The following is a 21,791-nucleotide window of genomic DNA, read 5'->3' on the forward strand; positions in this document are numbered from 1 at the left end:
TTCCTCAGCAACAGATGTCAAAGAGTACTAGTAAATGGAGAATCCTCAAAAACGTACCCCGTAGTAAGCGGTATACCCCAAGGAAGCGTGCTTGGACCAATCTTGTTTGTAATATATATTAATGATTTACCTGAAATTCCCAAATCAAATTCCGCACTTTTTGCGGATGATACAAAACTATACCGAGAAATCAGAAATAATAACGATAAAGACATTCTGCAAAATGATCTGAGCAAACTTGAACAATGGTCTGCAAAATGGCTACTAAAATTCCACCCAAACAAATGCAAAGTGCTCTCAATTAACTCCAAAGAGAAAAGATTATATTACATGTCAGGAACAACGGTTGAAAAATTAGAACTAGAAAGTATAACATCTGAAAAGGACATTGGAGTGACAGTAGATGAAAATTTAAATTTTAGAACCCATATCCAGTTGGGAGTGAATAAAGCAAATAGTATTCTAGGACTAATTAGAAGAACATTCACATATTTAGACGAAAAGATGTTCAAACTATTATTTAAGGCACTAATAAGACCCCATCTTGAATACGCCTCAAGCGTATGGAGTCCCTATAAGACGAGGGACATCGATTTGATAGAGAACGTCCAGAGGAGGGCCACAAAACTCATACCTGGTTTTAAAAACTGTCGTACCCGGAACGCTTGCAGAGACTGAAACTGCCAACCTTAGAACACCGAAGGAATAGAGGTGACCTAATCAACGTCTTTAAAATCGTGAAGAATATTTATGACGAGCGAGTCACAACAAATATGTTCCAAATGGACACCACCAGCAGGACAAGGGGACACTCGCACAAAATATTCAAAAAACGATGTAACCTAGACATAAGAAAAAACTTTTTCAGCTTCAGGGTAGTAGATGTTTGGAACAATTTGCCACAACATGTTATAGATGCCGAGGAGGTTAAACAGTTTGAAATTGCACTGGACAATCACTGGGATAATACCAACAAATAACTTGTGTATATATATGAAAAAGGACAAATTAACTCATTGCACACCAGATGTATATCACATTGTAAACATTGTAATATCAATTGATATGGACATAGAGGCTTACAGTCTGCGTCCATTATTTATCGTATTAAATCGTATTAAATATTTTCTGTACTTAATGTTGCATTATAATCAAAAGAAAAATTGGCTGGCAAATGATTAAGAAAAAAAATAGCAATACTTTTATCACCTGATATCCCTATTTAAATAGGTAGTGTATGGGACAATTTATATTATACGGGCTAAAAGTCTTGACAGATGTTATACTTTTCAGTCTAAAATTATTATATGATATGCACTAAGTAACTTTAAACTTAAAGGGACATAATGGTTAGATTTTCACTTAAATAATATGTAAAAAAGGGTATACGATTTAAAATGATGTAAAAAGTTATGCACTTTATGTTTATTATATATTTCAAAAGTGTCCATAACAATTTGTTTAAATTTAATAAAAAAAAAAAATATGATAAACCTAGTAGCTATTTCATATTATTATTTTTCGATGTGTGTAAACACAATTATTATTTTTCGATGTGTGTAAACACAAATACCTATGCGCATGCGCGATGCGGGAAATATTGTAAACACCATAACAAAGATGGCGAACACCCGATCTAAGTGGAAGGGTTCTGAATCAGTTTTAACCGAGAGCACGAAGAAACGAAGAATCGAGAACATGATTTTAACTTCACAAAGACGGGCACTTATCTTAGAGACAGAGCAAGCACATGGCATCAGTTAATAAAGGCCGAAAGGATTAAAACAGACCCTCAGCTGGCCAAGCTAATGCTTGAACAGGTTAGTTGATCATGATAGCACACTGGACTTCGATGTTTCGTAGATCAACTGTCGTGTACGCCCAGGTGATGACTTGAATGGTACATAATTGTCATAAATGGTAACAACTGATATCGAGATTAAGCTTAAGAAAGGTCACGAAGTGTTAATACGGCATGAATCGCTTGGTATTAACCTCCACAAGTCCGAAATGGGCATACAAATCGAAAGGGGCGCCCAAGAGGGGATTTTGCATGGTGTTAGATAATGGTCTCATAAGTATGTTACAGAAAAAATAATCAAAAAATCTTCAATAACGAATTCCTGAGCGTGCAAAATGTCCCTGGTCACTCATGATCATTAGGTACACCGGATTTTGACATTTGTTTAATTAATCGTATTATACCAGAAAGTAAACTTGATGACTTTATGCTTTTGTTAGACTGCCTGTATATTACACATTGAGTTTACATTGTGTTATTAATATTCCGTTGTACAGTTTTGAAAGCAAGCATAAGATCTAGAGCGTCTGGTCATAAAGAAACTGAAGCTAATTCAATGAAGATGACCACACACAGGCGGCACGGAGTCCGGCCACCACGGACGACACTAGTCCTGAAACCACACACTTGGGTATTTTTCATAATAAATTGATTACTAATCCTAGAGGCCATTAATTAGCAAACATTGATATAAATCATTAGCATTTGGATGCGAAGGAAGAACATTGTTTATTTATTGAGTGGTATAATTAGAAAGTCGTGGAATAATTTAATTTCTGTCGATTATTAAGATTCTAAATTCTCATAATTATACAACACAAGTCATGTAGTACGTATTTCACTGTGAACTGTTATTACGTTATGATTTGCATATTGATATAGGTCTACGTATATAGGCGTCAAGTTTGATTGCATGTTCTGGTATATATGACATTGTAATCAGTTTAAAAACATAATTGATTTCTAATCAGATAATGTGATAATTTGCAATCAGATACCACCAACCGACCAATTCTCAATTACAAAATTTGTTTTCTAATAAAAATGAATGGATTTGAAATATGGCTTTTGTTTAGCGGCTACCAATAATGGATTTTTTGTAATTAATAATTTGAATCAGAAAAGGTGAACCTATCAGTTTTTACCACTATTATTCATGTATATGAGCTGCATGAATGTGTAGCAGGACTGGACTGGGTCGATCATCGGTGACCAGGTAGCTCAATTGGTAGAGCATCCGGCTAGTGTTCGGAGGTTCCGGATTCGAACCCCAGTCTGGCCGCTACATTTTCTCCTCTCCTATTATACATGTATCCTCTACTGTGAACACTTGTTGAAAATTACAGAATTCTTAGTGTATTTGGTAAAATATTGTGCAATTGGGGATTGAAAAATCTTCTGGAGTATCAATTTTGTGAATTTAGGAAAAAAAAAATTTATTTGCATATACAGTGGAACTTCGTTAACTCGAAGTCGACGGGACCACGAAAAAACTTCGAGTTATCCGAGTGTTCGAATTAAGCGAGTTATCGTTTTTGGTGAAAAGTTTGGTCAATATTTGTCAACATTATATAATCATTATAACTTCGCTCTGTCGCTCATCAGTTTAGTGTGAAGACTGGTCAATACATGTAAATATATATATGTAATGTTTCGTTATGTCACTTGTAATTTGGTGTAGTTTTGCCGATATACAGTCACGATAAAGTTTCTTTCACTTAGTCACTTCAATAACGATCTGATGTGCAAGTCATGTTTGCAAAAGGTAAACGATAAAACGGAATTCGACAAAATAACAAGTTATTAATGTCAAAACAAATAACCGTTTAAGTTTAACACAGATTGCATACAAAACGTAACAGAACCATTACCTTTTATTGGACATATATAAAATACTGTTTGATCGGCCTACTTACTTTTTATTGATAACCACGCCATTTCCATGTGTATTAGCACCGGAAGTTGGGCTGCGCATGTGCGTATAAAATGTAACTGTAACTGAGTTGGCGTTTTATCCGATTTAATAGACAGCACTGACCATTACAGTTGTACTCTGAACACCTCGGCAGTAATTACACTATTGTTTCAGCAGTTTAAAGATTTAATAGGCGCCGGTGACTGTGTCATTTCTACACCTGTAAAAACATCAGCCGGGTAGATCTACCGGTGTGTCAGAGATTAGTTCCGCTTGAGCGAACAGGTAGATGAGTTGTTGACTATCGTGTGTACTGATATCGGGGACCGCCTTGGGAAATTACCTGATGTAAGTAAAGCAGTACTTTTTATCACCAAGACTTGTTGTTATAAGATTCAACCGACAATTTCTTTTATGAATTTATGAAACACTTATAATAGCATGTAGGTTAGTAGTGCCGATATGTTCAGTATTACAAACGGAATTTAGCTCTTAAAAAATGTCGGCGTTTGCCACCGATCGACGAAAATTATACTTCGAGTTATTCGAACATTTCAAGTAGGATTTTTATTGTTGGGACCAAATTTTTACTTTGTATTATCCGAGTTTTTCGAGTTATCCGAATTCGAATTTTCCGAGTTTTTAGCCCACCATCATCAGATGGTGGGCTATTCAAATCGCCCTGCGTCCGTCGTCCGTCCCTCCGTCCGTCCGTCCGTCCCTCCGTCCGTCCGTCCGTAAACAATTCTTGTTATCGCTAATCCTCAGAAAGTACTGAAGGGATTTTTCTCAAATTTCATATGTATGTTCCCCTTGGTGTCTAGTTATGCATATTGCATTTTGAGACCAATCGGAAAACAACATGGCCGACAGGCAGCCATCTTGGATTTTGACAATTGAAGTTTGTTATCGCTATTTCTGAGAAAGTACTGAAGGGATCTTTCTCAAATTTCATATGTAGGTTCCCCTCGGTGCCTAGTTATGCATATTGCATTTTGAGACCAATCGGAAAACAACATGGCCGACAGGCAGCCATCTTGGATTTTGACAATTGAAGTTTGTTATCGCTATTTCTCAGAAAGTACTGAAGGGATCTTTCTCAAATTTCATATGTAGGTTTCTCTTGGTGCCTAGTTATGCATATTGCATTTTGAGACCAATCGGAAAACAACATGGCCGACAGGCAGCCATCTTGGATTTTGACAATTGAAGTTTGTTATCGCTATTTCTGTGAAAGTAATGAAGGGATCTTTCTGAAATTTCATATGTAGGTTCCCCTCGGTGCCTAGTTATGCATATTGCATTTTGAGACCAATCGGAAAACAACATGGCCGACAGGCAGCCATCTTGGATTTTGATAATTGAAGTTTGTTATCGCTATTTCTGAGAAAGTACTGAAGGGATCTTTCTCAAATTTCATATGTATGTTCCCCTTGGTGCCTAGTTCTGCATATTGCATTTTGAGACCAATCGGAAAACATCATGGCCGACAGGCAGCCATCTTGGATTTTGATAGTTGAAGTTTGTTATCGCTATTTCTGAGAAAGTACCGAAGGGATCTTTCTCAAATTACATATGTAGATTCCCCTTGGTGCCTAGTTATGCATATTGCATTTTGAGACCAATCGGAAAACAACATGGCCGACAGGCAGCCATCTTGGATTTTGACAATTGAAGTTTGTTATCGCTATTTCTGAGAAAGTACTGAAGGGATCTTTCTCAAATTTCATATGTAGGTTCCCCTTGGTGCCTAGTTATGCATATTGCATTTTGAGACCTATCGGAAAACAACATGGCCGACAGGCAGCCATCTGGATTTTGACAATTGAAGTTTGTTATCGCTATTTCTCAGAAAGTACTGAAGGGATCTTTCTCAAATTTCATATGCATGTTCCCCTTGGTGCCTAGTTCTGCATATTGCATTTTGAGACCAATCGGAAAACATCATGGCCGACAGGCAGCCATCTTGGATTTTGATAGTTGAAGTTTGTTATCGCTATTTCTGAGAAAGTACCGAAGGGATCTTTCTCAAATTACATATGTAGATTCCCCTTGGTGCCTAGTTATGCATATTGCATGTTGGGACCGATCGAAAAACAAGATGGCCGACAGGCAGCCATCTTGGATTTTGACCATTGAAGTTTGTTATCGCTATTTCTGAGAAAGTACTGAAGGGATCTTTCTCAAATTTCATATGTAGGTTCCTCTTGGTGCCTAGTTATGCATATTGCATTTTGGGACCGATCGGAAAACAAGATGGCCGACAGGCAGCCATCTTGGATTTTGACCATTGAAGTTTGTTATCGCTATTTCTGAGAAAGTACTGAAGGGATCTTTCTCAAATTTCATATGTAGGTTCCCCTTGGTGCCTAGTTATGCATATTGCATGTTGGGACCGATCGAAAAACAAGATGGCCGACAGGCAGCCATCTTGGATTTTGACAATTGAAGTTTGTTATCGCTATTTCTGAAAAAGTACAGAAGGGAGCTTCTCAAATTTCATATGTAGGTTCCCCTTGGTGCCTAGTTATGCATATTGCATTTTGAGACCAATCAGAAAACAAGATGGCCGACAGGCAGCCATCTTTGATTTTGACCATTGAAGTTTGTTATCGCTATTTCTGAGAAAGTACAGAAGGGATCTTTCTCAAATTTCATATGTAGGTTCCCCTTGGTGCCTAATTATGCATATTGCATTTTGGGACCGATCGGAAAACAAGATGGCCGACAGGCAGCCATCTTGGATTTTGACCATTGAAGTTTGTTATCGCTATTTCTGAGAAAGTACTGAAGGGATCTTTCTCAAATTTCATATGTAGGTTCCCCTTGGTGTCTTATTATGCATATTGCATTTTGGGACCAATCAGAAAACAAGATGGCCGACAGGCAGCCATCTTTGATTTTGACCATTGAAGTTTGTTATCGCTATTTCTGAGAAAGTACAGAAGGGATCTTTCTCAAATTTCATATGTAGGTTCCCCTTGGTGCCTAATTATGCATATTGCATTTTGGGACCGATCGGAAAACAAGATGGCCGACAGGCAGCCATCTTGGATTTTGACCATTGAAGTTTGTTATCGCTATTTCTGAGAAAGTACAGAAGGGATCTTCCTCAAATTTCATATGTAGGTTCCCCTTAGTGCCTAGTTATGCATATTGCATTTTGAGACCAATCAGAAAACAAGATGGCCGACAGGCAGCCATCTTTGATTTTGACAAATGAAGTTTGTTATCACTATTTCTGAGGAAGTACTGAAGGGATCATTCTCAAATTTCATATGTAGGTTCCCCTTGGTGCCTAGTTATGCATATTGCATTTTGAGACCAATCAGAAAACAACATGGCCGACAGGCAGCCATCTTGGATTTTGACAATTGAAGTTTGTTATCGCTATTTCTCAGAAAGTACTGAAGGAATCTTTCTCAAATTCCATATATAGGTTCCCCTTGGTGCCTAAATCTTAGATTTCATATATAGGTTTCCCTTGTTTGAAAAGTACTAGAGGTTTCTTCTGAATTTACACAGACTAGTAAGACTTAGAAGAAGAGAAAAGTAGAGAAAAGATCAATCTGACATGGAACCTATGAAGAACATTCAATGGTGGGCGCCAAGATCCCTCTGGGATCTCTTGTGACAATTGAAGTTTGTTATCGCTATTTCTCAGAAAGTACTGAAGGGATCTTTCTCAAATTTCATATATAGGTTCCCCTTGGTGCCTAGTTATGCATATTACATTTTGAGACCAATCGGAAAACAATATGGCCGACTGGCAGCCATCTTGGATTTTGACAATTGAAGTTTGTTATCGCTATTTCTGAGAAAGTACTGAAGGGATCTTTCTCAAACGTTTTTGTAAGTTGCCCTTGGTCTGTAGTTCTGCATATTGCATCTTGGGACCAATAGGAAAACAACATGGCCGACAGGCAGCCATCTTGGATTTTGACAATTCAAGTTTGTTGTCGCTATTTATCAGAAATTGCTGAAGGGATCTTTCTGAAATTTCATTTGTAGGTTGCCCTCTGTGCCTAGTTATGCATATTGGATTTTGAGACCAGTCAGAAAACAACCTGCCCGACAGGCAGCCATCTTGTATTTTGACAATTGAAGTTTGTTATCGCTATTTTACAGAAGGTACTGAAGGGATCTTTCTCGAATTTCATATGTAGGCTCCCCTTGGTCCCTGGTGTTGCATTTTCGGACCAATCCGAAAACAACAGACAGCCATTATCGCTAAATCTTAAATTGTTTGCAAAGTACTAGAGGGCTGTTTCTGAATTTACACAAATTAGTAAGACTTAGAGGAAGGGAAAAGTAGAGAAAAGATCAATCTGACATGGAACCTATAAAGATCATTCAATGGTGGGCGCCAAGATCCCTCTGGGATCTCTTGTTTTTTACTAAGATAAAGAGAGAATTCGGCCGGGACCGGCGAGGTACTTCGAGTTAAGCAGGGTATTCGAGTTATCCGAGTTCGAGTTAACGAAGTTCCACAGTATATTGATACTGTTTGATTTGTCAAATTAATGTAATAACACCATAATTAGTAAAGTTGTTTCCCCTGGTGTTTTCAGGCCTAATGGCCATGATCTTCATGTGATTCATTTATTTGACATCTTGGTAAACCACATTATGATGTCACATATACAATATCATGCCTGAAGATGGTCAGTTGGCCTGAAAACGTTAGCGAAACATAACATTTGTTGTGTTGAATTTACATTTATTAACGATTGATACTAGTTATATACATATTTAAGACCCAGTAGAAGCCTTGAATGTGCATGTGTAAAGGCCTTGAATGTGTGTTGAGAAAATGTTGACAAGCAAATTATTTGATGACAAATCAGAAAAAATATCCTGAAGAGCCATCTTTGCTGTAGTTTGCATGATAATACATGACTACTATGTATCAATATAAGGCATGATTATGATATTGCCAATTTTGCACATTTTGTTGGTTTGTGTAACTGGAAATCACATTGATTTTGTGTAAGAAAATATCTTTGTTTCTTCTTATAGATATCACAGGATATATAACACTAAAGTTCTCGCAGGAAAATAGTGCCATACAAGGTGGAAAGGACATACCAACACATCCAGGGACTTATTTATCTGATAGTGGCCAACAGAAAAACGGATAGAGCTGGAATATCTAACCAAAACCCCTGCATCAAATAGATCCCAGAAGATTCATATTGACTCTCCTAGCCCATGTTCCTCCACCATCCACTGCCCAACTGGTAGAGGAGAAGAAATCTCTATTAAGATTAATGGGAAAAATTGAAATTTTGAGACTTATCAAGTTCCAGAGACTATTACTTTTGAATATCTGTCCTTACATTTATTAGCTCACCTGGTCCGAACGACCAAGATGAGTGTATGCCATACTGAGGCGTCCGACATCCATCTTGTCAACATTGTGAACACAATATTTGAATAACTTGAGTAAATATCAGAATATACCAAATTTGATAAAAGTTAATACATATATCGACAAGATCTCAGACAACTTCAAAAATGGAAATTATATGACAGTAGTTTGCAGAGTTATTGCCCTTTGTAATGTTCTTATTATTAACATTTTTTTAGTTCACTGGTCAGAATGGGAACTCTTTAAAATTCTACTAATTCTGAAGAACTAAATTGCACTAATAAAATATTGATGTTAACACTCACTAGTGATCTATAAACTCTCAAAATTCATTGATGTCAACACCCACTAGTGCTCAATAGTTTTTTAATGTCAACACTCACTAGTACTCAATAGTCATGGATGTCAACACTCACTAATACTCAATAGTCATGGATGTCAACAAACACTAATACTCAATTGTCATGGATGTCAACACTCCATAATACTCAATAGTCATTGATGTCAACACTCCATAATACTCACATAAATATTGTGAATTTCATGACCCTGTGGAGGGGGTAATGTTTATATAGGGAAATCACAATTTTGATCAGCATGTTTGATTTCTATTGAAATTCATTCTAACTTCATTAACATTATCAGCATGGGGTGACAGCTTGATGGCATGCACATGTTGGCCCTGACTGACCTTCTTGGCTGATGGGCGATGCTAAAAATGGTCAATTTAATTGAATATTTCAAAACCCGGGTGACCATTAAGGCCCATCGGCCTCTTGTTTTACATAAGCCAGTATCGTTGAAAACTGATGCATATGAAATATTGTAAATAAAACAGAAGTTTTCCATGAATTCAATAATTTATTTTGGTTTCATATCAAACTTTTTCACTGCACAGGTGTTAAAACAACTTCCTTGAAATAAGATAATTCAGCTTATGTGTATGGGCAAACAATAAAATGCTTAAATTTTCACGTTTTCTTTATTTTCTTTACTCCTGTCACATTGACCTCTGCCCATATATAGACTGCATGCTCTTCTGACTTGCCAATGAAGATGCTATTGAGGTTGACTGAAATACAAGAACATGTAACATATAAATGAACATAATTGTACGTGTAGGTAAACTTGAGAATAGTCCAATTCCTCAATCCATGACTGTCATTGAGACTGTCAGCTAATCATTGAATCATTAAAACAGTATGGACATCAGTATTGTGAATTAAATATCTCATTTATATCGATGATAAATTGATATAAATGAGATAATATATTATTGATATAAATGAGATGATCAACAATACTCATATTCATCCTCTTTTACCATGTATCATTGTTATCCAATTGTTAATATGACGTACATAGAATTCATCAAATAACTACAAGGCTTTCAACAACATTTTGACTGCAATCATTAAACAGAAGCAAAGGTAAGTGCGAAAACTACGAACTCAATTTAGGTTCAGATTTTTAATTAGAATGTCAATCTGAAAGGCCGATGGAATTCAAACGGTCGAATAAATGACAATTTCTTAGTAAAACCGAATTATCTTTTCTTATATCTTGACCTACAGTTTTTGTATTGCTCTCAGTGCAATCAATTTACGATGTTGATCTCCATTAATCAGATTTAAATCGAATTCACATTTGGGTAGGCCTAACACATTAGTGATCGGCATTTTTTTTTTTTTTTTGTATGTTACAACTGTATAACTTACGTCCCATGAATGACCCTGGTCGCCACAGCAGTTACGGTAATACAAAATAGCAATTCTAATTTGAGAGTGCACTTCGGTTTCTTATATTGGGACGATATCAAGACGAATCGGAGACCTATATACTAATTTATATAGGTCTCTGGATGAATGAACACTTCACAGATGAATAATAATAATATTTTCCCAATTCACTAAAAAAAGGAAACGAAGTCCCCGTTGGAGGCCCCATCGCCGAATGTCAAAATTTCACATGTTTCTTTTGAGGGTTATTACGTACTTTTATCTGTTTGAGCTCTCAATCAACAATAACGAATAACGATTGATGTTCCTAGAGACCGTATAAGCCATCCGATTGCAAAATAATCACTACATACACGTGACAAATGTTTACACTTACCTCGATTCCATTTTCGTCGCGTGAAAGCGAGGATACTGAAATCATGTGACGCACTCGGCTCTCTCCGATATAAACAGCATATGGCGACAGATACAACTTCCAGTGTTGTTCAGCGATATTTTGAAGTTGATAAACATTGCCAATATTTCACAAAAAGTGCCATAATTTTGTAAAGAATCTAATTTCAAGTATCACAACGCTTTCCGGAAATCAAATGCATGAAGAAACTATTGAAATCTAACCATTATGTCCCTTTAAAAAGTAAAAAAATGTAACACTAGAAATTTATAATAAATTAATTTCTTTAAATATGGTAATATCCCACTGAGTCTGATTGGGTTTTTAAAAGACTAGTCGGTTTCCATGGCAACAGTGATAACTTTGATACTTGATACCTATTTCCTTCCATGATATTACATTTAGACCAACATATGTAAATTTGAAGCATTTTGGTAATTTTGACACTTTCCATATTTTGCCAAAATTGCTCGATGCTTGCTGACATCCACTCTTAATTGACTCAAAGCTGTAAAGAGACCATCTACATTTTGGGTACATTATAGAACAACCTTGGAATACTGTGCTCAATGGATGCTTGAAATTTAATTTTTACACACTGTAAAATATGTTTTGTTATTGAAAGCTAAGGCAGAACTGTGAAATTTAAGGATTTGCACATTTTAGCACACTTTATTAATATGTTAAGTAGTTTGTATGCATTTTACTTTGTGTCGTCGTTTTACTGGTGTGTCTGTACGTACACATTAAACGCGTTTGTGCATGATTCTGTATTCTAGCTGTAGTCATAGGTATTTTGGAGTTTGTTGTTCATATGCTATGCAGTGTTACATGTTATTGTATTCTGATTGGTCAGTTGGGTGTGGTCGTTATCTTTGTGTAGTCAAGTGGTCATTTGACGGGAATACATTCATTAGGGTGGACAGACATATTTACAGAGATATGACAAAGAAATATTGACAAAGCCATGGAAGTAATATGTCTATTCATTAACATAACCCTGAAATTTGTCCTTTATACCTGTACCTCATTATTTTGATGATGCAGCATTTATTTTAAGTATTTTTAGGTCATCTGACCCAAAGGGTCAGGATGACCTATAGCCATCGTGTTTCGTCCGTCATCGTCCGCCGTGCGTAAACTTTTCCATTCAAAACCCTACTCCTCCTTAACCCTTGGGTGGAATACTTCCAAATTTGGTTTGAAGCATCATTGGGGGAGAGAAATCATATTTTATATAAATGAGGTTGGTCTGACCCCTGGCCCTGGGGCCCGAGGGGCGAGGCCCAAAAAGGGGAATTTTGGTGAATATTTGCTATAAAATCCTACCCCTCCTTTACCCTTGGGTGGATTACAACTAAATTTGGTTTGAAACATCATTTGGGGAGGGCAATCATATTTTATATAAATGAGGCTGGTGTGAGCCCTGGGGCCCGAGGGGCGGGGCCCCAAAAAGGGAACTTTGGTGAATTTTTGCTATAAAATCCTCCTTTATCCTTGGGTGGATTTCATCCAAATTTGGTGTGAAACATCATTGGGGGGGGGGGGGGCAATCATAATTTATATAAATGAGGCTGGTGTGACCCCTGGGGCCCGAGGGGCGGGGCCCCAAAAGGGGAACTTTGGTGAATTTTTGCTATAAAATCCTCCTTTATCCTTGGGGTGAAACATCATTGGGGGAGGGCAATCATAATTTATATAAATGAGGCTGGTGTGACCCCTGGGGCACGAGAGGCGGGGCCCCAAAAGGGGAACTTCGGTGAATTTTTGCTATAAAATCCTACTCCTCCTTTACCCTTTGGTGGATTACAACTAAATTTGGTGTGAAACATCATTGGGGAAGGGCGGTCATATTTTTAGCCCACCATCATCAGATGGTGGGCTATTCAAATCGCCCTGCGTCCGTGGTCTGTTGTCCGTCCGTCCGTCCGTCCCTCCGTCCGTAAACAATTCTTGTTATCGCTAATCCTCAGAAAGTACTGAAGGGATCTTTCTCAAATTTCATATGTAGGTTCCCCTCGGTGCCTAGTTATGCATATTGCATTTTGAGACCAATCGGAAAACAACATGGCCGACAGGAAGCCATCTTGGATTTTGACAATTGAAGTTTGTTATCGCTATTTCTCAGAAAGTACTGAAGGGATCTTTCTCAAATTTCATATGTAGGTTTCTCTTCGTGCCTAGTTATGCATATTGCATTTTGAGACCAATCGGAAAACAACATGGCCGACAGGCAGCCATCTTGGATTTTGACAATTGAAGTTTGTTATCGCTATTTCTGTGAAAGTAATGAAGGGATCTTTCTGAAATTTCATATGTAGGTTCCCCTCGGTGCCTAGTTATGCATATTGCATTTTGAGACCAATCGGAAAACAACATGGCCGACAGGCAGCCATCTTGGATTTTGACAATTGAAGTTTGTTATCGCTATTTCTCAGAAAGTACTGAAGGGATCTTTCTCAAATTTCATATGTAGGTTTCTCTTGGTGCCTAGTTATGCATATTGCATTTTGAGACCAATCGGAAAACAACATGGCCGACAGGCAGCCATCTTGGATTTTGACAATTGAAGTTTGTTATCGCTATTTCTGTGAAAGTAATGAAGGGATCTTTCTGAAATTTCATATGTAGGTTCCCCTCGGTGCCTAGTTATGCATATTGCATTTTGAGACCAATCGGAAAACAACATGGCCGACAGGCAGCCATCTTGGATTTTGACAATTGAAGTTTATTATCGCTATTTCTGTGAAAGTAATGAAGGGATCTTTCTGAAATTTCATATGTAGGTTCTCCTCGGTGCCTAGTTATGCATATTGCATTTTGAGACCAATCGGAAAACAACATGGCCGACAGGCAGCCATCTTGGATTTTGACAATTGAAGTTTGTTATCGCTATTTCTCAGAAAGTACTGAAGGGATCTTTCTCAAATTTCATATGTAGGTTTCTCTTGGTGCCTTGTTATGCATATTGCATTTTGAGACTAATCAGAAAACAACATGGCCGACAGGCAGCCATCTTGGATTTTGACAATTTAAGTTTGTTATCGATATTTCTCAGAAAGTACGGAAGGGATCTTTCTCAAATTTCATATGTAGGTTTCTTTTGGTGCCTAGTTATGCATATTGCATTTTGAGACCAATCGGAAAACAACATGGCCGACAGGCAGCCATCTTGGATTTTGACAATTGAAGTTTGTTATCTCTATTTCTCAGAAAGTAATGAAGGGATCTTTCTGAAATTTCATATGCAGGTCCCCCTCGGTGCCTTGTTATGCATATTGCATTTTGAGACCAATCGGAAAACAACATGGCCGACAGGCAGCCATCTTGGATTTTGACAATTGAAGTTTGTTATCGCTATTTCTCAGAAAGTAATGAAGGGATCTTTCTGAAATTTCATATGTAGGTTCCTCTTGGTGCCTAGTTTTGCATATGGGGACCAATCCAAAAGCAACATGGCCGACAGACAGCCATTATCGCTAAATCTTAAATTTTATATATAGGTTCCCCTTGTTTGAAAAGTACTAGAGGGCTGTTTCTGAATTTACACAGATTAGTAAGACTTAGAGGAAGGGAAAAGTAGAGAAAAGATCAATCTGACATGGAACCTATAAAGATCATTCAATGGTGGGCGCCAAGATCCCTCTGGGATCTCTTGTATATAAATGAGGCTGGTCTGACCCCTGGGGCCCGAGGGGCGGGGCCCAAAAAGGGATACTTTGGTGAATATTGGCTATAAAATCCTACTCCTCCTTTACCCTTGGGTGGATTACAACTAAATTTGGTGTGAAACATCATTGGGGGAGGGCAATCATATTTTATATAAATGAGGCTGATGTGAGCCCTGGGGCCAGAGGGGCGGGGCCACAAAAAGGGAGCTTTGGTGAAGTTTTGCTATAAAATCCTACTCCTCCTTTATCCTTGGGTGGATTTCATCCAAATTTGTTTTGAAACATTATTGGGGGAGGGCAATCATAATTTATATAAATGAGGCTGGTCTGACCCCTGGGGCCCGAGAGGCGGGGCCCCAAAAGGAGAACTTCGGTAAATGTTTTGCTATAAAATCCTACTACTCCTTTACCCTTTGGTGGATTACAACTAAATTTGGTGTGAAACATCATTTGGGAAGGGCGGTCATATTTTATATAAATGAGGCTGGTGTGAGCCCAGGGGCCTGAGGGGCGGGGCCTCATAAGGGGAACTTTGGTGAATTTTTGCTTTAAAATCCTACTCCTCCTTAACCCTTTGGATTTCATCCAAATTTGTTGTGAAAAATCATTGGGTGAGGGAGGTCATATTTTATATAAATAAGGCTGGTGTGAGCCCTGGGGCCAGAGGGGCCCCAAAAAGGGAACTTTGGTAAATTATTGCTTTAAAACCCAACTCTTCTTTAACCCTTGGTTGGATTACATCCAAATTTGGTTTGAAACATCATTGGGGGATGGCAATTCACAATTTTTATAAATGATGCTTGTGGGGCCCCTGGGGACAGTAGAGTGAGGCCCCAAAAGGAGAACTTAACAAAAATTTTGCTTTAAAAACGTACTCCTTCTTAATGCCTTTATTGATTACAATCAAATTTGGTTTGAAGTATTTTAAGGGAACAGCAATCATATTTTATATAAATGAGACAGGACTGATCCCTGGGGAAAGAAGGGTGAGGCGCCCAAAAGGAGCACTAAGGTTAAATATTGCTTTAAAATGCTACTTCTCATTAATGCCTTAATTGATTGCAACAATATTTAGTATGAAACATCATTGGGGAAGGGAGTTTAATCCCTATTTGATATAAATGAGGCTTGTCCGACCCATTGGGTCACAGGGACATGCCCCAAAAATGGGAACTTGGCTGAAATTTTGCTTTAAGATGTTTCTTCTCCTTTAAGCCAAAAACGATAAACACCAGATTTGATCTGAAACATAACTGCCTGTGAATAATTGATGGTAATGATGCTGGATTGAGGGGCGTGTCCCTGCTGTAAGTGTTTACCAGATGACCGTTAAGGCCCATGGGTCTCTTGTATTATGTAGATTATAGATTTAGCGATTTGCTAAATGTGACCAGGGCAACAGGTGTAATTTTATTTAAAATATTTGTGTACATATACAAATGTACATACTTTACAAAGATGTTAAAGTACTATTTAGAATATTAAAAGCAATTCAAAAATTTGTGTTATCACATGTTCTGTCAAATGTAGAATAGTAAGTGTGAATTTTATTATTATTTTTAGATCATCTCAGGTGACCTGTTCTATCCGCCTTTTGTCCGTCATTGTGCTTCATCCGTAAACAAATTACATATTTGACTTCTCCAAAACCGTTGAACCAAATTTAATGAAAATTAACAGGAATCTTCCATGGCCAAAGGTCAAGTCAGTCACCATATGATGAAGTCTAATCTGTTACTGCCAGAGTGAAGTCAGTCACTATATGATGAAGTCTGATCTGTTACTGCCAGAGTCAAGTCAGTCACCATATGATGAAGTCTAATCTGTTACTGCCGAGTCAAGTCAGTCACTATATGATGAAGTCTGATCTGTTACTGTCGGAGTCAAGTCAGTCACCATATGATGAAGTCTAATCTGTTACTGCCAGAGTGAAGTCAGTCACCATATGATGAAGTCTAATCTGTTACTGCCAGAGTCAAGTCAGTCACCATATAATGAAGTCTAATCTGTTACTGCCAGAGTCAAGTCAGTCATCATATGATGAAGTCTAATCTGTTACTGCCAGAGTCAAATCAGTCACCATATGATGAAGTGTAATCTGTTACTGCCAGAGTCAAGTCAGTCACTATATGATGAAGTCTAATCTGTTACTGTCAGAGTCAAGTCAGTCACTATATGATGAAGTCTAATCTGTTACTGTCAGAGTCAAGACAGTCACCATATGATGAAGTCTAATCTGTTACTGCCAGAGTCAAGTCAGTCACCATATGATGAAGTCTAATCTGTTACTGCCAGAGTCAAGTCAGTCACCATATGATGAAGTCTAATCTGTTACTGCCAGAGTGAAGTCAGTCACCATATGATAAAGTCTAATCTGTTACTGCCAGAGTCAAATCAGTCACCATATGATGAAGTCTGATCTGTTACTGCCAGAGTCAAGACAGTCACCATATGATGAAGTCTAATCTGTTACTGCCAGAGTCAAGTCAGTCACCATATGATGAAGTCTAATCTGTTACTGCCAGAGTCAAGTCAGTCACCATATACATGTAATGAAGTCTAATCTGTTACTGCCAGAGTCAAGTCAGTCACCATATGATGAAGTCTAATCTGTTACTGCCAGAGTGAAGTCAGTCACCATATGATGAAGTCTAATCCGTTACTGCTAGAGTGAAATCAGTCACCATATGATGAAGTCTAATCTGTTACTGCCGAGTCAAGTCAGTCACTATATGATGAAGTCTGATCTGTTACTGTCGGAGTCAAGTCAGTCACCATATAATGAAGTCTAATCCGTTACTGCCAGAGTGAAGTCAGTCACCATATGATGAAGTCTAATCTGTTACTGCCAGAGTGAAGTCCGTCACCATATGATGAAGTCTAATCCGTTACTGCCAGAGTGAAGTCAGTCACCATATGATGAAGTCTAATCTGTTACTGCCAGAGTCAAGTCAGTCACCATATAATGAAGTCTAATCTGTTACTGCCAGAGTCAAATCAGTCACTATATGATGAAGTCTAATCTGTTACTGTCAGAGTCAAGACAGTCACCATATGATGAAGTCTAATCTGTTACTGTCAGAGTCAAGACAGTCACCATATGATGAAGTCTAATCTGTTACTGTCAGAGTCGAATCAGTCACTATATGATGAAGTCTAATCTGTTACTGCCAGAGTCAAGTCAGTCACCATATAATGAAGTCTAATCTGTTACTGCCAGAGTCAAATCAGTCATCATATGATGAAGTCTAATCTGTTACTGTCAGAGTCAAGACAGTCACCATATGATGAAGTCTAATCTGTTACTGTCAGAGTCAAGACAGTCACCATATGATGAAGTCTAATCTGTTACTGTCAGAGTCGAATCAGTCACTATATGATGAAGTCTGATCTGTTACTGTCGGAGTCAAGTCAGTCACCATATAATGAAGTCTGATCTGTTACTGCCAGAGTCAAGTCAGTCACCATATGATGAAGTCTAATCTGTTACTGCCAGAGTCAAGTCAGTCACCATATGATGAAGTCTAATCTGTTACTGCCGAGTCAAGTCAGTCACTATATGATGAAGTCTGATCTGTTACTGCCAGAGTCAAGACAGTCATCATATAATGAAGTCTAATCTGTTACTGCCAGAGTCAAGACAGTCACTATATGATGAAGTCTAATCTGTTACTGCCAGAGTCAAATCAGTCACTATATGATGAAGTCTAATCTGTTAGTTAATGGAGGATTTCATTCCCCAAATATATACATGTATATGACAATTTACTATTGACTTTTATTTTTTGAATTATGCCATGGACAATGAAAATCTTTATTCTAACAATCGGTTCCAACATCTCAGCGGGCAATTTGGGAGCAGAGCTGACTGCTATTTCTTTAGATCTGTTGCAGGATAGATCATATTCGATTTCAGTAATGCATAACAGCTAGAATATGACAAGACAATTTTTAACAGCTTCATGCAATATTCTAAATGCCTGTTCCAAGGTAGACAATGTAGTCGAATTTCAGAAACACAATAATAGAATATGACAGATAAATTTTAATAACTTCAATATTCTAATTGACTGTTCCAGGGAAAAATGTACATAAGTAATGTCTAACAGAATATGACCGACAATATTTTAGTAAGCTCAGTGTTTTATTTAGCTGTTCCTGCAGGGAAGACCGTGGGACGATTCATTCAGAGATTCCTGTTTCAACTCTGAAAATAGCAACCAATCAAATACTACCATACTACGGAACATTTTTGTGTGCAAGATATTTTGGGGATCCCTGTTATGGGACAATTTTAAACTTCATTACTTATTAGCTCACCTGGTCCAAAGGACCAAGGTGAGCTTATGCCATACCGTGGCGTCCGTCCGTCCGTCAACAATTCACTTATTTGACTTCTTCTTCATAACCACTGATCGAAATTTGAACCAATTTGGTCAGAAGCATCCCTATGGGTAGGGGACTCAAAATTGCACAATTGATGGGGCTGACCCCCTGGGGGCCTCTGGGGCGGGGCCAAAATTGGTCAATTTGTTTAAACAACTTCTTTTCTGAAACTTAGCAATGGCTATTGCTCATATTTGCCTGGTAGCATCACTATGGGGTGGGGATTCAAAATTGTACAAATGATGGGGCTGACCAACCAGGGGCCTGAGGGGCGGGCCAAATGTGGTCAATCTGGCTATATTGATATAAACGACTTCTTCTCTGAAACCAAGCAATGGATATCACTCATATTTGCCTAGTAGCTTCCCTATGGGGTGGGGATTCAAAATTGTACAAATGGTGGGGCTGACTCCCAAAGGGCCTGAGAGGCGGGGCCAAAATTGGTCAATTTGTTTAAACAACTTCTTCTCTTAAACTAAGCAATTGATATTACTCACATTTGTATGGTAGCATGGTTATGGGGTGGGGATTCAAAATTGTACAAATGTTGGGGTTGACCCAGGCCGTCAGGGGGCTGAGGGGTGGGGCCAAGAGGAGTCTATTTGGCTAAATTGATTTAAACAAATTATTCTCTGAAACTTAGCAATGGTTTGACTGGTAGCATCCTATAGGGGTAGGGATTCAAAATTGTGTAAAGGAAGGAGCTGACCACCCAGGGGGCAGAGGGCAGGGTCAAAAGGGGTCAATTGGTCTAAAGAAGTTCTTCTCTGAAACTAAGTAATATGGATATCACTCACATTTGTGTGGTAGCATCCCTATGGGGTCGCGTCAAAAGTCAATTTCATTTCATGGATTAATGCACTTTTTGGCATTTTTAGCATTAAAATAAAACCAATGTACATGTACCCATATTAAATGCTTACAATATATATTGACATAGCAATACCAGCGACAAATATACTGAAGCATCATTCTTGTTTCATATCTCATGAAACCAGGTGAGCGATACAGGCCCTCTGAGCCTCTTGTTCTAATTGTCAATTCCAGGGTGGGCCATACTTAATTTCAGAAACATAATTCACAGAATATGCCATCAGACAATTTTTGATAACTTCAATATTCTAATCAGCTAATCGCACCTGACCGACCCTTTTCTAAACAAATCTCAAATATAAGATACCAACTTGGTCCATTATTTCATTTATATATTGAATAATGATACCATTAGATCACATGGCTTACAATATGAAGTAGACTTGTGTATAAGTAGTTTCAATTCTAAAATCAATTAATTTGATTTGCTGTATACAATTATCAAACTAAACTATACTGGAAATTTTATCAATTTTCATGTTGTCATATTTTCGTATTACACTATATATGCCTATAGTTTTCAAGATATGATGGTTTATTTTACATTATTTCCTTTGTTACTTTTAATTACAAACACCTAAAATCCTATAGTACATTATATGAAAAGGAACGAAACAGTTTTTTTTTTTCGCACAATAATCAGAAGATTCTAGATCAGTACGTTAATTTTTGTTATGATGCCATTACTTCAGAGTAATTCAGTGATGAAAAAAGATCAAAACATATATGAATGTAAATTTATACTATAAGGGTAAACAATGAGTAAGTCACCTATTCAGGGATTATCTTATAAAACATTTAACAGGTTACTCATACCGTACAATTTGAACTAAAACAAGAACATTTTTTACTATGCCCTTAAAATTTGAAAAAAATTACTATACCTTTTGGAATTAATGGGTTTATATCCAAGATCGCTCCATTCAAACCAAACTTTTCCACTTCCTCTCTTGTACTTAAAAAAAACTCCTTTAATCGAGATGGCCTTCCTGTCTTGTTAGTACCACTTGTTTGTATCCACTGACAATCATCAGAATTAAAATCACATAATCTGCCATTAACTGGCAGCCACAGAAGCCAGATTAACAGGGCAGCAGAGGGCACAGCCACTTGTCGCATAGCAGTAAGTTGTTATGTATGAATACACTCCAGTCTTCTGCTTCCTAGTGTTCCGCTGGCCTCTACAACATGCATCCTATAACCAAATCGAAATTGACAGCTACGTTGACGGACAATCTGGTAAAGTCACATATATCTTTAATCAATACCCTAGTTATAAGGGACTACAAAACATTGTAACACTTGTTCGTCACCCCAGCTCTATAATACATATGACAACTCCTCTGGTGATATACAAATTGGTAACAGGGTTTAGGACACTGACAAATGTATTGGCTATGTACTTGAAAGGTATATACATTTATATAATTTATTTTCTCATTCAAAGTCATCTAGATTTTTTAGTATTGACAAAATGAATGAGATTATATTCCTCTGAGAAATATTATCTGAATGTTTCAACAATATAGCATTTAGGAGCAGCACCAAATTCAGTATACATTCATTGATCACTTCAGTGTTAAATGGTCACATCAATTACAAATGGCAAATCACTGTAACACCTAGCCAGAATTCAGTAGC

At 37.7% G+C, this 21,791-nt stretch overlaps 1 protein-coding gene and 1 long non-coding RNA gene across 2 annotated transcripts in view; one reads left to right on the plus strand and one right to left on the minus strand.

Annotated features, from left to right (window-relative positions):
• The window catches only part of LOC117324316 (ALK tyrosine kinase receptor-like), a 289,372-nt gene extending 267,911 nt beyond the window's left edge, over nt 1-21,461 (minus strand). The window contains 1 exon segment of the mRNA XM_033880102.1: nt 21,035-21,461. Coding sequence (XP_033735993.1) covers nt 21,035-21,269 — 235 coding nt within the window. The 5' untranslated portion in view covers nt 21,270-21,461.
• On the plus strand, nt 1,575-9,951 carry LOC117324317. Its single transcript, XR_004531957.1, has 3 exons — nt 1,575-1,820; nt 2,299-2,432; nt 8,736-9,951. It is a non-coding gene; the product is annotated as an uncharacterized LOC117324317 (long non-coding RNA).
• Nucleotides 21,462-21,791: the final 330 nt, after the last annotated feature.

This window comes from Pecten maximus, chromosome 3, assembly GCF_902652985.1.
Source record: "Pecten maximus chromosome 3, xPecMax1.1, whole genome shotgun sequence".
Classification (NCBI taxonomy): domain Eukaryota; kingdom Metazoa; phylum Mollusca; class Bivalvia; order Pectinida; family Pectinidae; genus Pecten; species Pecten maximus.